Source organism: Equus caballus, chromosome 16, assembly GCF_041296265.1.
Source record: "Equus caballus isolate H_3958 breed thoroughbred chromosome 16, TB-T2T, whole genome shotgun sequence".
NCBI classification, from domain to species: domain Eukaryota; kingdom Metazoa; phylum Chordata; class Mammalia; order Perissodactyla; family Equidae; genus Equus; species Equus caballus.
This window is the reverse complement of record NC_091699.1, coordinates 42,858,418-42,876,741: the sequence shown is the minus strand read 5'-3', so window position 1 is coordinate 42,876,741 and position 18,324 is coordinate 42,858,418. Positions and strand designations below refer to the sequence as shown.

At 37.1% G+C, this 18,324-nt stretch overlaps 1 protein-coding gene across 6 annotated transcripts in view; it reads right to left on the bottom strand.

Annotated features, from left to right (window-relative positions):
- TASOR (transcription activation suppressor) overlaps nt 1-15,996 on the bottom strand; it is a 55,043-nt gene extending 39,047 nt beyond the window's left edge. For 5 of the 6 annotated variants that reach the window (XM_023620246.2, XM_070237345.1, XM_023620244.2 and 2 more), the window contains exons 1-7: nt 14,821-15,468; nt 6,645-6,790; nt 5,086-5,178; nt 4,104-4,176; nt 3,597-3,688; nt 2,954-3,115; nt 893-1,017 (exon numbers count right to left, since the gene is read on the bottom strand). In XM_023620246.2, the coding sequence (XP_023476014.1) occupies nt 893-1,017; nt 2,954-3,115; nt 3,597-3,688; nt 4,104-4,176; nt 5,086-5,178; nt 6,645-6,790; nt 14,821-15,178 (1,049 nt within the window). In that variant the 5' untranslated portion in view covers nt 15,179-15,468. Of the gene's footprint in view, nt 1-892; nt 1,018-2,953; nt 3,116-3,596; nt 3,689-4,103; nt 4,177-5,085; nt 5,179-6,644; nt 6,791-14,820 lie in introns of all 6 variants that reach the window. The other variant, XM_023620243.2, reaches the window with a different exon arrangement.
- Between the last annotated feature and the right edge of the window lie 2,328 nt (nt 15,997-18,324).

The window sequence follows — 18,324 nt, the reverse complement described above, 5'->3', positions numbered from 1 at the left end:
AAAAATAGCAGTATTTCTAAATTAATAGATATCAAACAATGCTTTATATATGGGTATTCAAAGCAAAAATAAGTAGACATATGACCACTTCACCTACATCTCTGTAAGTTTACTTATTTGATTTTGCCAAAACATTTTCTGAAATCATGACATGGGGCGAGGAAAAAGGGAAACTGCTTTTTACTTGGTCACCTTATATTACAGCTTATAAGAAATTCTCAATGGTACACAAGAGACTGAAAATCAGAACCACCTGGAAAAGCTTTTAACAACTACCAATGCCTAAGTTCCTTAATAAATATTTTATTTAACTGGTTTGAGGTAGGGCTGGGGCATCTTTTCTAGAAGCTCCCCATTTCCAGGAGAGCTAATGCACAAAATTTCACTTTTAAAGATTTTATTTTTTTCCTTTTTCTCCCCAAAGCCCCCTGGTACATAGTTGTATATTCTTAGCTGTAGGCCCTTCTAGTTGTGGCATATAGGATGCCGCCTCAGCATGGCCTGATGAGCGGTGCCATGTCTGAGCCCAGGATTTGAACCGGCGAAACCCTGGGCCACTGCAGCAGAGCGTGCAAACTTAACCACTCAGCCACGGGGCTGGCCCCAAAATTTCACTTTTAAAAACTGCATTTACTCAACTACACAAACCTGCACTGGTTGAAAAAAGTTTAACCAGTGAGCTTCAAGTAAATTTTAGTTTGTATTTCCACATAGTTTAAGTATCTGTCCCTCACATTAACCTTTTAAAAGTCATCATGAACATTTGTGTATCTAATTAATTTCAAGGGAAGACAAAAATGAAAAGAAAACAATGTGTTCCTCCTAACTCAGCAATGCAGGTTATGTAATATAATACCATTCTGGATGACGTCTAAAACTCATTAAGTCTTACCTTGATGAAGGTACAAACTTGGGAGTTTGTATATCATCTTTGTAAGTAAAAGACACAACTGCATATGGACACACGTGTCTCGGTCTTCGCCTTAGCTCATCAAAGCCATACTCATAAAAATAATACTAAAAATAAGAAAAACCAAAATTAACTTCTTTAAGAAGGCAAGAAGTACAGACTGGAATCTTATATTAATGCCTGATTTTTGAGAAATATAACACCAATTAAGTGCCTCTAACAGAAAATATCTTTAAGCACTGCTTGTCAATTTAACTAAAATAATTTGCCCTTTATATTTATTTTATGATATAACATATTCTGCTTCTATATATATCAGACGTCAGGTATTCCAAACAGTATTCCATAACAGGTATTCCAAAAGTTTACTTCTGACAAGCCGACCACTGGGAAGGTACAACAAATTTCTTCATAAAAATGTTACAAATGGAGCCCAAGCTCCCAGGTCAGCCCAGAAAAGCCAATCTGACACAAAAAGTAAAACACTAAGGACACAATCTCAACCAAACCTACCATTTTGCTTATTATTTAAAAAAAAAAAAAAAAAGCCCTGCCACAAACACATTCTTGGCTCCATACGCAGACAAAGTAGCAAAGGGGAGGTGAAAGAGGGTACAATCATAGGTGACAAGGGTAGCTGACCCTCTTATACTCCCCTCTGTCTCTTCCCTTCCCTTATTCCCAACAGTCATCAGGGTTAGATAAGGGTTTTGTGACTTTGCAGACTAGTGAGTTTCATTTAAAAGAATGCTCTAGTTTAAACAAAGCATTGTCTTTCACAGTCTATTCCCCCGGGAAACTATTAATGTCAATACTGTTACTGTTGCTCTAAAAATGCCTAGAAATTTTTTGGAAACATCAAGTCAGTTTACAAATTCTGCTAGAAAAACCAATAATTACTTTACAGGTATATTTCATATCTACCAATACTACTACTGTCCAGAAGATAATCAAAGCCTGGATGACTCTGGGGAGTATAATTTTTGCTGAAAGCCCCCAACAACAGGTCTTGCCCACTGAGATTCTTCAAAAAGAAAGGAGCGGGGCTGGCCTGGCGGCGCAGCAGTTAAGTTCGCGAGTTCCGCTTTGGCAGTCCAGGGTTTGCCAGTTCGGATCCCAGGTGTGGACATGGCAGCACTTGGCAAGCCATGTTGTGGTAGGCATCCCACATATAAAGTAGAGGAAGATGGGCAAGGATGTTAGCTCAGGGCCAGTCTTCCTCAGCAAAACAGAGGAGGATTGGCAGCAGATGTTAGCTCAGGTCTAACCTTCCTCAAAAAAAAAAAAAAGAAAGGAGCAAGAATAATCTTTATTTTACGTAAATAAAGTAAAACTAAAAAGAAAGAACATTTGCAGGGAGGTTAGCACCACTGCTTTTCACATACAATCCATTTGGACATACACATTTTTCATACATTTGTTAAAAAGAATAACACTACTTCATAGTCAAATATAATATAAAAAATGACTAAAATTCATCAAATGTTACACTTTTAGGTATGTGTAATTTACTGTATATCGATTACATCTGAATAAAGCTTAAAAAATTAATTTTAAGTTTGCATCCTGTAGAAATGATAATGAAAACAGAAAATATCTATCAAATCAATAGCATGAAATGATATGAATGAAGGTATTTCAAGGAGCTTCAACTTTACTTTGAAGGATGAGTAGTATTTTATTAGGCAAGAGATCTTACTAGGCCAAGATCTAGGCCAGAGAAGCCAAGGCTTCAAAATGAAATGGTGCATAGAGGGCAGCAATTATACAAAAAACCAGGCTGGAGTCAATCTACAGGGAGGGAGAGCCAGGCTATTGAATCTGAATATTACTCTGTAAGTCTGAGGAGCCACTGTATGTTTCTGAGCCATCTTGGAAATAGTGAACAAACAGCAGTAAGAGACACTGGAATCTGGCAGTGATACATGGAAACCAGAGTCTAGACTGGTGTGGTGGCAGAGGGAACTGAAAGGGAGACATTTTAAAGGATTTGGTGACAAACAGGTATGAGGTCACAACACTAAAATGGATCCAGGCACCTACCTGAGTAAGCTCATAGGCTCTGTAAACCAAAAGTGACGTAACTCTATTGGCATTCTTCGACACGTGACATTCGTGCTTTGGTGTTGGGTCCAAAGCACTTTTATTTAATACAGATTCCAAACTTTTTACACCCATGGGATCATATATACTCTTTATTTTACCCTAAAAATAGAGAAAACTTTTTAAGTCCACCGAAACCTAATTACTGACTATACGACGTTAATATTATAGAATATTTTTTTGAATATAGGTCACCTATAACAGTTTTTTCCTTTAATACCTGGTAATAAAGTAACACCCAACACTTTTTACCAATATTGAAGAAGTTGTAAACCACGAAAAAAAAGCGTTCTTTGAATTTGTTTAATAACAAGGAAATAAAAGTTTTATTCACTACACTCTTCACAAGCCTAAATGACATTACCAACTTATTATCCTCTTTTCTTCATTTTTTTCTTTGGAAAAGAAAGCAAACTCACAGTAAGCTTAGAGCAAAGATGGCAAACCACTCTCTAAAGTATCTTTATATACCATACAGAAGCAAGCACCAATTTTTAATTAAATCAAACGCCTAAAGACAGCGTCAACTAGAATCCAAATCAAATGCTGTCTTTGATACACAAAATGCAAAAATTGAAATTACCTTCATTATTTTAAAAATAACAACATCGCCCACTGCTCCAGCTTCCAAAGGATTAGCTTGTAATAAATCTGCATACCTAGAAAGATAGATACCTAGTAAAGAGAGAAAAATTAAAGAAGTTGAAAAAGAACATGAATAAAAAAAACAAAATCCAAATATTTTACCTAATGATAAGAGATAAAAGGTATGACAACTTTAAAAGAAATGTAATGACAGTAAAGACAGCTGATTTTTAACCAAAGCAAAAATAAAACCAGAAAAAACATGAAACTAACCAAATTTTTCAAAATCACTAGGACATTAAAAAAAAAATCTTTGATCGTTTCCAAGTATGCAAAATTAGAAACAAAGGATAAAACTGGTTTTACATTGCAGAACCTGCAAATAGTCTCCCTGGGAACATGACAAAGTATACATGAATTTAATTGTAAAGACTGTGGCAATATATAGATTATATATTTTTAAATGGCTACTTAATAGTAGATTAATGAAAAAAATAAAGCTTACCCATGGAAGGACTGCCAAGAATTGTTATTTTGGACTGGCCCACCTGTAATCCTTTTTCACATATGTTTTGAACCTAAATAAACAAAACACTTCATCTTGCAATCGAAATATTTAAAATTATGAAAAGATAATTTGTAAACTTGTTTTAAGTCGAATCTAAGCTTCTAAATTATATATGTTCTACATTACAGAAATTTTATATATATGCCAGTTTATGACTAAATATCAATGTAAAATGGGCTTATCCTTCCAATGTAACCATAGCTGGAATCCATTTTTGTTTATTCAAGGTGTGACAGATACTCAGAACTCATGCCACTCAAATACATAAAATATCCCCTTTTAGAGAGAACTAGAATTATCAAAATATTTAAAGAGAAAGTACTCCACCTAAACATCTTCAATGAAAAAAGGAAAAACAGTTCCCTGCATATATAATCAACAATATAGAAGATAATCTGCTTTAACAAAGGGAAAATTATCAAGAACATTCTAAGGGAAGAAAATAGGTTTGGGCAGAGAAAAAATGAGCACATCTGGAAAAAAACCTACAAAACAAGGAAACACCTTGCCCTACTAAATCATTTCTTCCACTCATACATCAAGAAAATGTTACTTTATAACTATCAAGGGTATTCTTTTTTTTTTTTTTTAAGATTGGCACCTGAACTAACAATGGTTGCTAATCTTTTTTGTTTTTCTTCTTCTCCCCAAAGTCCTCCCAGAACACAGATGTATGTTCCAGTTGTGGTCCTGCTGGTTGTGGCATGTGGGACGCCGCCTCAGCATGGCATGATGAGCAGTGCTAGGTCTACACCCAGGATCCGAACCTGGGAAACCGTGGGCCTCCAAAGTGGAGCGCGAAAACTTAACCACTGGGCCACGGGGCCAGCCCCTCAAGCGTATTCTTGAATAATTGCAAACGTAGTAATTGAAAATGGAAAAATCCTCAAATTGCTTTTTATAAAAAGGGTTCACTCACCTGATATCGATCAACCATCAGAAATGCATAGGATTCTGAAAGTTCTTTATCTAAACGACCTTCAGACTTCAGTTCTCTTCGCTTTTCTGTAAACTAAAAGAAATTAAATCTATAACAACTCCTTAGCACATGATTACATTTTTCAAGCTAAGAGTTTCAAGAACTGTATTTCTAAGAATTCCAAACCTACCAAAGCAGAAATTATCTTTTCTCTCCCTGTACTTTCTGCACTTCGATTTTTTCCCCATTATAATTGGCTCTTTACCTGTACAATATAGTCAAATAAGCAAGTAGTGTTTATCAACTTTAACTAAGTTTCTACTAAAATTTTACCACAGTCCAACTGTCCCATAGATTAAGTTCAAGTTTTATGTTTGGATCTCTCATTTTACTTAACATGGTGCACTGCCCACAGCAGGTGATTCAATAAATCTCTGTGGAATGTACAACTTCTAGACTGTAAACTAAATTAGGACAAGGAAAAATGTTTCATTTCTTTATAACTGTATTCTCAATGCTAAGTACGTAAGATGTGCTCCATAAATATTTCCAAGATAAAAGAGTAACTTGGTCTAAGTACATGTGAACTGTAAGTAACCCTAAACTGCTGGCTTTCACTTTTAGATACAAGCAAATAGACATACATACGTTCAAAATACAGAGCCCATATCTAATAGATTTATATGCAGCATTCAAGCCATTACTGATCTTCAATAATACAATTAATGAATCCTGAGACTAAATTTTCATATAAAATTTACAAATAATCCTTATCATACCATGAAACTACCAAAGTTTTAATTTCTCTGGGAGGCAGTAACATTCATCTACTTTAGGAACCCTTTCAAGGTTAAACTCTAGTAGCACTCGGTTAACCAACTTATAAAACTAGAAAATGAATAGTATTTCATGTACACTAGAAAGCAATATACACATCAAATATTTCTAAACATCTCATTTGTATTACCTCAGAATTACACATGCTGGCTTTTCCTAAATCAAAACTCAATATTCTAATTTGTACATGAAACTTAAATTCACTAACACGCTTAACTGTTCCCCTTTATTTGCACTTTTTCACTAAGAATTTTTACTAATGATATTAAGACAATTCAACTACCAGGCATAATTGGGGAAAGAATTAAGCACATCCTAAAAAAAAAAAACAAAGAAAATACATTTGATTTCCCTAATTATCTTATAATTTAGACATTATATACTACTAGTGATTCCATTTAATTAACATGCATTTGAAAGAGCAAAAAGCCTTGTTACTAATATACAATAAAGCCATTATCAATAAGCTATCCCTATGCTTAAAATTCACTTTTAGTAAAAAGTTATTTTTACATAATAGCATATTAATTCAAAAAGAAGATAAATGTTGTGCTATGTCAATAATGTTGAGGGGAAAAAAGACGTCATTTAAAACTTGTTTTCCCTTCCATAATTTGGCTTCCCTAAAAACTTCAGCATTTTTTAAAAAAAGGAAAGTAAAACAAATTTCAAGCTTTTAATTGGTTTGAAGAATCTTACAATAAGCACAATTTAAAACATACCTCCTTTTCCAAAAGCTCATTATGTATCAAACAAGCACGTTTGTAGGTAAAATTTGTTACTGAGGTTGGTTCAAGGTAAGATGAATGGAGAATATTTAAAACATCCTCAAATTCTCGAGAGCCTGGAGTTAATGGCTGAAAAAGTGCTAAAATAAAAAACATTATTAATTTTAAGATTATTCCATATTAAACGTAGTTTCTTCTATTTTTGTGGGTTAACTTTTAAATAAAGTAAAAAGCATCAAGGCTATCTTATTTTGATATGCAAAGACATAACTTATTAATTCACTGAAGAAAAATTAAAACCAGCCGCCTACATTGACCAATCACTTCAGCAATGAGCATCTCGCATTACACAGGCAAACAAGGTTACAATTTTGCAAACTTCAGGGATGCCATATTAGGTAACATAAACTGCTTAAAGACTCTTAAGAATCTGTGCATATATTCATCTCAACTCCTATTTTATGTTACACTGAAGTAGTATGTCTAAGACCATTTATTTCAGCAAACTAAATGCTTATATCATCAAGTGAAAGCATAAAAACATTTAAGACACTTAGGTCGCTATAAAAAGAAATGAATTCTATTTGGTTTTTAGTACTAAAGTTAGAATAAACTATGCTGCTTCCACTAGCTTCTTATATTGCCAGTATAAAAAAGCAGTAGGACATTTATTATGAAAACAGTGAAATGGAAAGATGTGGAGCTTAGGAGTCAAGCTGGATGCAAATATCAGATCTAGCACTTAGCGGCTTTGTGGGAGACCCTGAGTAAATCCATTACTTAACTAAACATATAAGCTCAGTTCTCTCATCTGTAAAAAGGGGAACTTTAGCTATCCTAATAACCACTAAATGCCACATGCCACATGAGACAAGACAGAGAAAAAGCTCTAAGTACAGCATCTTGTGCAAAGTAAGACAATAAAAATTTTTACTCCCCACTCCTCCAACTCTTCCACACTCCATTTAACTTTTAAAATACTTCAGTCTAATATCCAATTTGTTCTTGGATCACTGGATTACTGGTATAATAAACTCAAATTTGCACTTTATATATGAAACAGGTTAACTTACTAACAAATTTCAAACATCAAGTCTATACATACAAATTTTCCCAAAACCAAAGAGGAATTACTTATTTTTCACAGTAGACGTTATTCACAGAATTTGTTATACTCTATTACCTTAATTTCTTTCAAGATACTATTCATAAAAAGTCAATAAATATCACAGTCAAAACACTTTTAGGCCACTACTGAAAACATAGTGTTCTACTTGTACATACTCTTAGAAGTACTAGACAGCAGCTAACTAATAAGCTATTTTTATTTTTTCTGTACAGTCATTAGCCTTTAAAAGGACATGATGTCAAGTGATATATCCATTCATTTACCAAACCATGTATATTTTACAAAAGTGTCTGTAAAAATGTAGCTTTCAGTAACAGAATGTGTATAGAACAAATGGTTCCCACTTTGGGATTGCATACTCAAAAAAAAAAAAAAGGAATAAAGCCAACAGTTATAACAAAGTAGTAAAGACACTGACTGACTAGGAGTAGGCAGGAAAAGAAAATAAAGCACTCAAAGAGAACTACTAAAACACTGGAATTGTCCTATCATTAAATTTGTAGCAGATGAACATACTCAATAATCTACTGACTGTAAACTGCATGAGAGCAGGAACTATATCTGCCTTGTTCATCACTCTATCTTTACCATATGCCAGCAGCCAGAACTGTGAGCACTGGCCCCAACCAAGCTGAATGACGAAATAAGTGAGTAAAGAAAACGAGAATAAACTTTGTCAGGATTTTTCTCATACTGAATACAAATATATTCTACAACTACCAAAATATAATTGTTGTCATTTTAAATTAGGTCTCACAAATTCAACAATTCAGTAATATATAAACGAAACTGAAAGCTCAAAAAAGAGGGAGAAATACAATCTCTCAATTCAGATTTGTTTTGTAGGATGCGGTAAGAAAAAACATTTCATATTTGTGACTGTCCCTAAATTGGGAAAAACTTGGCAAAGAAATCATTATGTGAATAGTGTTTAAAGGCTTTCACATCCAAAATGGGCCAAGCATGATCTTAAAAAACTGGGTTTTACGCATGATTGATTTTCATGTTTCTAAACTAACAAAATGACTTCAGATATCTAAAATATGCAAAAAAGTATCACAAGGCTTCAATTTCTAAGAAATTTTACAAGTCTACATAAAAGAAATTATTTTCCTTACTTAAGTTGCCCCAACACTATTTCCACCATCAATCTAATAAGTGAAAAATTGAGTTAAATCATATAAATTTATATAGAAATTAACATTCAAATTATTCTCAAAAAAGCACTCAACATTTCATTTCAAAGCAATGTCCTTTGGTTATGTCAAATGTACTCAAGTAGGCTGCCAGTGAGGAAAAAATTCTTGTGAATAAAAATACAGAAAAAGGTGCAAGATTTTAAGTCTTATAATAAATACCTGTATTCTAGGTATTTTATATTTCAAACACCTTAGTTGGCTTTACTAGTTAGGCCAGTTATAATTCCTATTTTTTTCTTGCCAATTATCATTTCTACAAAAATAAAATACGCTGTAACTATTTTTAAGGATTTCAAATCAACGTGCTGGTAATGGTACTTGAGAAATTTAACAAGTTTATGTTCTAAATGTACATTCTCTGGTGGTCTACTTTGTCCTTAATAGTCCTTTTAACACTGGGTATTCTCTGATCAACACATCCTGTCACTTCTTTTAAAGAAAACATATACATCATAATCTTAATTATGGGTCATTATTTGAGGCAGTAATAATATACAAACCTGTGACTATCCAAACAGGGAACAGAACATTTTATAAATTAATCATCCATTTCACTTAAGGCAGTCAGCATCCAATATATTGTTCTCTGGATTCTGACAATTATTCAGACTAATCATTAGTGGGTCATTACTACTTTTCAGATACTGTACTAAAAGCTTTACACGCATTATCTCATTTAATCAACAAAATCACCCTATGAAGTTCAATATGCCCATTTCACAAATGAAACTGAGACAGCTAACAGTTAACTTGGCCCAAGGTTACACAGTCAATGAATGAATAGGGCAGCTGGATTCAAATTAAGGCTGCCTGGCTCCAAGTCTTATATCCTGAAGTATAAGTAAAAGATGTGTGTCAGAGCTGAAACCAATCATTCCAAGAGCTGGAAAAATATAATGGTTTCCTCATTTTAGACCAGGAAATCAAGAGAGCACTCAGACACGGGCTATAAGTGCTAAGTGAAATTAGCTCTAAAAGAACAAAAAATTGATATCTAGGATTATGCTCTTTTTTACCCTCTAATGTGTCTTCTCTCAAATCTCTTAAACATTTCTCATTTTAATGCCTTTAACAGGATCAAATGCCATCACTAACACCCTTTTTTATCTTATAAAAGTCAACAGCAGTAACAATAGTTCTTCCACACATTAAAAAATGTATAATTTTACTTATTGACAGGATTCCTATCAAATGCATGTCAGAAGGATGACTGAGTTGATGTCTGACCATAATTCACAAGGTTTCCCTACTGACAAAACTGATTACAGATGTGTTTTATAGGACTGAAAAATAGACTTAGAAAGGCACTTGGGAGATTTGTAACTCAGACAAGGAAACTGATTCTACTACAGAATCAGAACTAGAATTCAGGTCTCCTGACTCCCAGTCCATACTATCATTAAATTGGAGATTTATAATACAGATGAGGAAGCTGATTGTATTACAGAACCAGAACTAGAATTCAGGTCTCCTGACTCCCAGTCCATACTATCATTAAATTGGAGATTTATAATACAGATGAGGAAGCTGATTGTATTACAGAACCAGAACTAGAATTCAGGTCTCCTGACTCCCAGTCCATACTATCATTAAGTATTTTTTATTACTGGTAGCATACAAAACATACTCAAGAATTTAATGTTATAGTTAAGCAGTAGGAATAGACATAAAATTTAGGTCATCAAATAGTAGCTTTGTTCCTGAGTTAAAAGAACATTTTTCCTTAACTACTTTTACTAATTTATTTAATGTCAATGCTGATCTTTGTGTTTGTATTAAGGTTATGTGTATACGTAAAGAAATATTATCATATATACATATATGTAAAAACAAGCTAAACTTGTAAAATAAAAGATGGACCACTGTTATCAAAACATACAAAAGGGTAATACAAAACATACATTCCAATTTAAAGTAACTAATTCATGGAAGAAAAGGAAACAGCAAAGTGTAGGTTACGGATCACATGTGGTTCGTCTACAACCCTCTGAAATCCATCTCTCTGATGTCTACTGGTATTAATGATTAAAATACCACAAATATCTACTTTTCCTCAGAATAATTTACTTAAGATATTTTAAAAATCACTTTTCTTCAGTCTAATAAAATTGCTACAGACATAATACTTTAGGAATGGGTGTTTCATCTCTAAATCAAGGTTGAACATAGTGCAAAATTAGGAATAAATATGCTGGTGGAGATCCACAGAGATAAGGACAAATATGAAACTGTTGACCTTTCAACTGAGGAATAGGTCAAAGAAAATTTTACCTCCATTACCTGGAATTTATATGCATCTACCAAAAGTGGATGACTATGATTCTGCTTACACTTTCTCCTCAGGTTAATTTCTATGTAGGAAAATCTATGGCACTTAGAACCCAATCATTCACATACAACTACTGAAACACTATGCAAATTTCCTTAAGAAGGAGACTTTGCCCCACGGTCTTCAAAAAGACAACTGCAAATTTTGTGGGAAGAGATGGGGGTTGAGGAGAATTAACAATTAATTCTCCTTGACTACACCAGTATGGACACACCTGCATGAGACACAGGTGCACGAGAGCAGTTAATCTTGTGCCATACAGAAAACATTAACCAATAAATAAACATTTTCCAGAAAGTGAATCATGACTACATCATTTCCCAAGAACTTTGGAGGGAAAAATTGTATCAAATACAATTACCAATTTTAATTTACTTTTAATGACTTATAGTACTAGATTTTAGACTAAAAGAAGGCAACAGTAAAACATCCACTGGCAAAATGCAATTCCACAATTTGGTTAAATGTAAGAACAGTGCCTCCTTACACTAAAGAAAATAGCCCAGCTAATAAATAACACTACATACATGAAAAAGAGTAAAATTTTACCCTTCCAGTCAAAAGTTGGGTCACTCAATCTGTCAGTAGTGATTAAATGTGTTAATTTTAAAATGAACATAACTTCCGAACCTCATAATTCCCCAGGGATGAAGACATACTAAACATTTCTAAATTTAAGAGGTTAAAAAAAAAAAAACCAACACTTTTTTTAATAGGTCAGATCAAAAGATAACTAAAACCCTTATATTATAAAAAAAAGAAATGTCTTGCTACAGTTTTTGTGTAGTGATAAAAAGTACTCTACATCTAGGTTCAAATTCCAACTCCATCACTTACTAGCTGTGTGACCTTGGTCAAGTTGTTTAACCTCTCAATACTTCAGTTTCCTCATCTGTAAAATGGGAATAGTAACTACCACACAGGATTGTTGAGATTTAGTTAACACAGATAAACAGTTTAGAATAATGCCTACAATTTATTAAGCATTGTAAAGTGTTCGCCAATATTATCAATCAGAACAGCAGTATTTTGGATGTTATGCTAGTGTCAAGATCAAGAAAAGAACTTTCTGAGTCAACAAGTTATACTCACATAGTATTTACCTTTAAGGTACAAAAAATATTCAAGCCTTTATCTTAAATTTCACTGGAAAAGTAGTCACAAGCAAAGGTCTGCCATATTAAAATATGAATGCAACAGAACCTTTGATACTGAAAAGTTCAAGCAGAGGCATCTACTGAAAATGATCTAATTCATGATAAAAGACTCAGATGACCATAACTAATACACAGCCAAATCCTATACATAAAGTGACACCTTTCAAGCCTTCCAAGAGATGATTTGGGGATGAAACGTGAAAATAGCAGTACCTGCTACCGTGTTTCTGATAAAGCATTTTTTTTAATAATAAAAAGTTTAATTTTTCTATTAAATTCTACCACCATGCACTAACTTCTCTCAGCTTGGACAGGATAAAGTCCATGGTGGTAAAATAGCTGCTTATTTAATTTTTAAAAGCTCTATTTAAATCGTTATTGCACTATTTGAACAGCTGCTGATCAGTGTATAAATATTTAGACAAGTAGAAAATTATTCATTTTGACTAAACACGAAAAGTCCACTGTTCTATTTTCCTCACCCACAACCTCCCTAACAGGAGAAAGGTAACAACCTTTTACCTCTAAGTGAAAATGGAAAATGTTAAGTCAGACTCGGGAGAAAATAACCAGGTTTCATATTTCCTAATTCCTCAATTATCTCCACTTTTGGTGTGTTTAAATCAAGTCTATTTTACAGCAATCTCTGGATTTATCTAATTTTAAAAAACCACAGGCAAGCAGTGCCTTTCAACGTTTCCTAGTGACTTCCCCCATTTCAAACCAAACTGGGAGGGTTTCTAGGCTAATTTTCTGGTCCTACCAAGTTAAAAGGTGGTACATCATGGTTTCTGATGTACTATAAACCATATTTTGGGGCACTTAAAATCTAGAAAAAAAAATGGACTTCAAAATTTTATCTTGCTAAATAAAAGAAAAAAGAAGTTCAATCTCCTATCTTATTACCAGAGCCCATCTGAACGTACTTCCAACCTATTCCCTACCAATTGATAATCTAGGCTGGGCATCTAACTTTTCTCATCTAGACTACACCAGGCATCGTAACTAAATAAACCAAAAGAATTGACAACCTTCACCTTCACAAGTACTCTCTCAAACTCGAAAATATATTGCATTAACTCACTTAAAAGATATTTCTAGAAACACTCCTCATGCTAGTGGAGAAAAGCTAACTTAGTCTTTGTCAACATGGTTTCTCACACCAAGGATTTCCTTGGCTTTGTTACCCACATAGAAATTCAGTTTGACTTTGTATCTTACAGATTAAAGGCTGTAGCAATATCGGTTGTGCAAATGGAGCTGGTTATGCACAAGGAAAGAGGAAGCATATGCTTCATTCAAGATTCTAAGTCTTTACTAAGATTCAAATTACAAATAAAACCTTTCTGCAAATAAAAAATATTGCCGTAATTTTCCAAAGTCAGTCATGAAAAACTGAACCACACAGTAAAAAAAGAGGCTTTAAAGTGACTAAATCCAGAATATTCCAAATCGCTGGATAGTCAAATAGTATAATAGAAAATGGCAATACTAATTTTGACCTCCATTACAAATGTGCCACCATATGGCACTAAGTTTTAAAAGGGTAAACGTAGTTCATGTAACCGCTCCCGTCTGGATTCCAAAAACTAGACTGGACTTTTTCTCAAACCTGAAGTTCTCTCATCTGCAAGATCAAGTTGGCGACTCTTGGGCAGACGCTAACCTCTACTTTTTTCCACAGGGAAATTACTGCACCAAGAACCTACCTTCCCATTCTTCTCAAATACAAGAAAAAACATACTAAAGTTTGGATTTAAAAGGAGAGAAAGCTATTTAATCTAACGCTTCCAAAACAAGAAAAAAAAATCTACATGGAAATGAAGTGTGATGGAAAATAGCAGTGTGCATGGATCACATCTAACGGAGATTTCTAAACAAGGGAAGACGCTGACATCGAGCAAATTTCAAGTAGACACATAGAGCTGAAGAATTTCCAGAGGGAGAAGCACTTGTGGTCCTCTGAACGCAATGGCCTTGGAGAAAGCCCCAGAATCCATGGCCACGGGCTATTTCCACAGTGAGACTTCTCCGCAGCTTCTGTGCCTTCAGGGGTTGGGAGGGAGGGGCGCCGAGCACCATCTTTCCTCTCTGGGAGCTGCAGCCTTACGGACAAGCTTCCAACCTGAGCTACTTCCAACTTCCACGGGGAGAGGGGAGCAGGGGAGCGTGGTTCCGCCGCTTTCCTCTCGCACCAAGCGCAGCAGCTGGCGGCCGAGGCGGTGAGGGGAGAGGCGGCTGGCGCTGCATGCGTGTGGACGTGTCTCGGATGGGTGTGGGAAGAGGAGACAGAGAGGTTCTAATGAAAAGATGGAGGGGAGAGAGACAGAGGGGTTGGGGAAGGGGGAGGCACCACCTTTCTTTTCTCTGCTCTTCCTGGGGATCTGAAAACTCCTCCTAACGGGTCTTTCGGGTTCTTCGGGGCCTTTGGGCAGAGCGGCCGCGCCCGCCTCAGAGGAGTCCTGAGGCTGCTCGTGGCTGAAGCTCGGGGCGGCCTCGGCCGCCGCCGTCTCCTCAGGCCCGGCGCCGCCGCCAGGCTCCGCGATGCTGAGGCCGCCGCCGCCATTTTGTGGGGAGGACTCAAGCTCCGGAAGCGCCTGCTTCATCTCATCGTCTCCGCCGCCGCCACCTTCCCAGCTCGCGTTCGTCGGCGGAGAGGCCTCCGTCTCCGCAGCAGTCGCCATCGCGCCGGCGTGAGGAGCTCGGGGAAGCATCTGCCGACAAGGTCGACGGGGGTGGGGGGAAGGGGCGGCAGGCCGGCCTCGCCGCCAAGCTGCTCTCAGCCCACCCACCCCCTTCCCCCCGTGACCGCCGTTCGCGCTCCCGACCCAGGAGCCTCTCGGGGGCCCCAAAGCGGGCGCCCCAACCGTGCCGCCCGGCCCCAAGAGCCGCTCCTCGCTCGGGCAGTTCTTCGGCCGGCCCCCGCCACTCAACGTGCTCGCGTCGGGGCCGGGAGGGGGCGGGCCATCGCAGGCCGCTCCGCCAATGGGGGCGCGGCGCCCGCCTCCGCGAGTGCGGATCGCCCGCGCCGGGGGGCGGAGCTTCGGGGCACCGGAGCCCGCCAAAAGGGGCAACCGCAACGCCCAGCGAGTATCTCGACGCCGCCGACCCGCGTCGGGGTGGTTGGGCCTCGAGGCGAGCTGCAAGCTCTCCGACCGCTCTGGTCAGCGCTCCAGGCGAGGGGGGCGCGGCCGGCCAGGTCCTGGGAGCGCAGGCGTTGCCTATTTGGGGGCAAGATTACTCTCCGGTCTCCGCGCAAGAGTTACATCAGCCAAAACGGGATTCGAGCAGTGGATGCGGGATGATCCCGGCTTTGTGAAATATTTGCGTGCATGTAAAGGCCTGAAGAGGAGATGAGATAAGCGGCTGCAGTGATAAGAACCTGAAAGCCCCCGGGCCGGCTTCTGCGACCTGCTATTCCCTGCTAGCCACCCGATCTCACATCTTCACAACTCCCACCAATCCCCCTCTTTTATCTTAAAGGGTTAGATCCAGTGGCACGCCTCCAGCCAGCAGTCAATACCCGGGATCCTTTGATAGGACTTAGCCTATTGTTAACACGATTTGGTTCTGGGGAATTCGAGGGAGAAGGGGGTGGGGGAGCTGCTGGCTTTTAGACTTTTTTCCTTTGCTATTTTCCGTTTTCCCATAGTAAATGTACATTAAAGAAAAATGTGAACGTTTGCAGCCACACTAAAAAATATACAGCGAGTGGTCGCTCTCCCTTAAAACAACCTGACAGTCGAGTCGAAGGCCTTTTAAATAGTAGTTTTAACCTAGTCAACATAAACTGTGATGGGTTTTCGGGAGTACAGATGATATTTATTGGGTGCTTTCTATATGCAAGGCACTGGACAAAGCAATTTACACACATTATCTCCATTTAATCCTCACAACAACATACCAGAGATACTGTTATGCACAATTTAAAATAAATGCTGCAAGACATTGAACAAATTAAAATCACAGTTTGAAGCCAGGTCTGTTTAACTCGACATAAAGTGTTTGCACGTGACTGCTTCTCTAAGACCCAACCTGCACAGCAGCCCTGCACCTTTATGCAATTTGTGGATGGAGAAATGAGGATTGACATTTTGCTCAGAGCCTCCAAGCAGCAGAATCAGGATTAGGACCCAGATCTCTATTCTCAAACTCCATCTGTCTTCCCAAGGAGATGACTGACCAAACCTCTAATTATAATAAAACCCTAGGCCTTGCCACATGGCTGCTACTTAAAGAGCATTCCCAAGGGCAACAGGAAAGTTGGATTCCTATGTCCTGTGATAAACATCATCCCTGTTTAATAGCTAATATGGAAAAGTTAATCATGGCTTACCTACCCTATTTAAATCAGCTCAGTAAATCGTAGCAAAATGGGAGTAAAACAATCATGCCTTTTAGTAAATAGTTAAGGTAAAAACACGTTTAAAAAATACTGATGAAAAAACTGGGCTACGTTAAGTTAAAAGTAACCTTTTAAATTTGGGGGAAGAAGGTTTTATTTGTTATAAAAGATGTTACAGAAGATCAGAAACTCAGATGTTGAGGTCTCCAAGTGATAGCTTTCTTTTTTATTGGTTCATTAAAGACATCCCTAAAGCTCATTTTTATCAGATTAAAAGATAAATAGGAACTAATTGCATGCTGGTGCCACTACTCAACCAAGGCTTTCCTCATTTGCTCAGCAAAAGCCAACTTTACTTGGAAAGTAGTCCTAGTCTATGCATAAGGCAAACACACCGGCTGGTGATAAAGGATACCTAAAACTAAGGCCAGAGAGAACCATTCGTCTTCCACAGAGATTGAATCAATACATTTTGCGAGGATAAAATTTTTTCCATTCAAAATCAGTCATTTAAAAAAATTTTTTTAAACGAAACCAGTATTATACTTTACAAGGTATAAGAAAATTGGGAAGCTCTAACAATTTTAACTATACATTCAATTATTGTAGATAGTGAAATAATTTAGGTTCAGCCAGATAACATTACTAATATTCAATATTAGAAATATTTTCTAGTTGTTTCTTGGGAGCTAAGCACTGCTGTATGCTGAGGATGTAACTGAAGGAAATGGACATGGTTACCTCCAAGTTTACAGTTCAGCAGGGAGTATATCTAAAACTAGGATCTATGAGTATGGCTAAGTAAAGAGTCAACTACAGGAGAGGGATAGAGGGGGCATAAATTTGCTAAGTCCCACCTATCTCAGGAAGACTAACAGTGAGATACAGAGGATATCAATACGTGTGTTTATATGTCTGTGTGCATACAGATATCTAGTATATATACTTGGGGGGTGGGGGATACAAGGGGAGGAGCTACCACAGATGCACGTAGTTCTGGAGCAATGGCTACCAAAGGTTAAAAGTATTAAACCAGGACCAACCCGGTTGCATAGTGGTTAAGTTCACACACTCTGCTTCAGCGGCCTGGGGTTCACAGGTTTGGATCGCCAGTGCAGACCTACACACTGCTCATCAAGCCATGCTGTGGCGGCATCCTACATAGAAAATAGAGGAAGATTGGCACAGATGTTAGCTCAGCAACAATCTTCCTCAAGCAAAAGGAGGAAGATTGGCAACAGATGTTAGCTCAGGGTCAATCTTCTTCACACAGACACAAAAGTATTTAACCTGTTGTTGTCCCCTACCCTCAGTAATGGACAAAACAACAACACAAGGAACATTAAAGAACAATATGAGATAGTATATAATTAAATATCCAGGGGCCATAATTGCCTTTTTAAACTTGGAAACAAAAATAATCCAGTTCAACTCCTCATTTTAAAAATATGAAAAGACAGGGCCCAAGATCACATAGCAAGCTAATAAGAAGAGTTGACATTCACTAGGCACTTT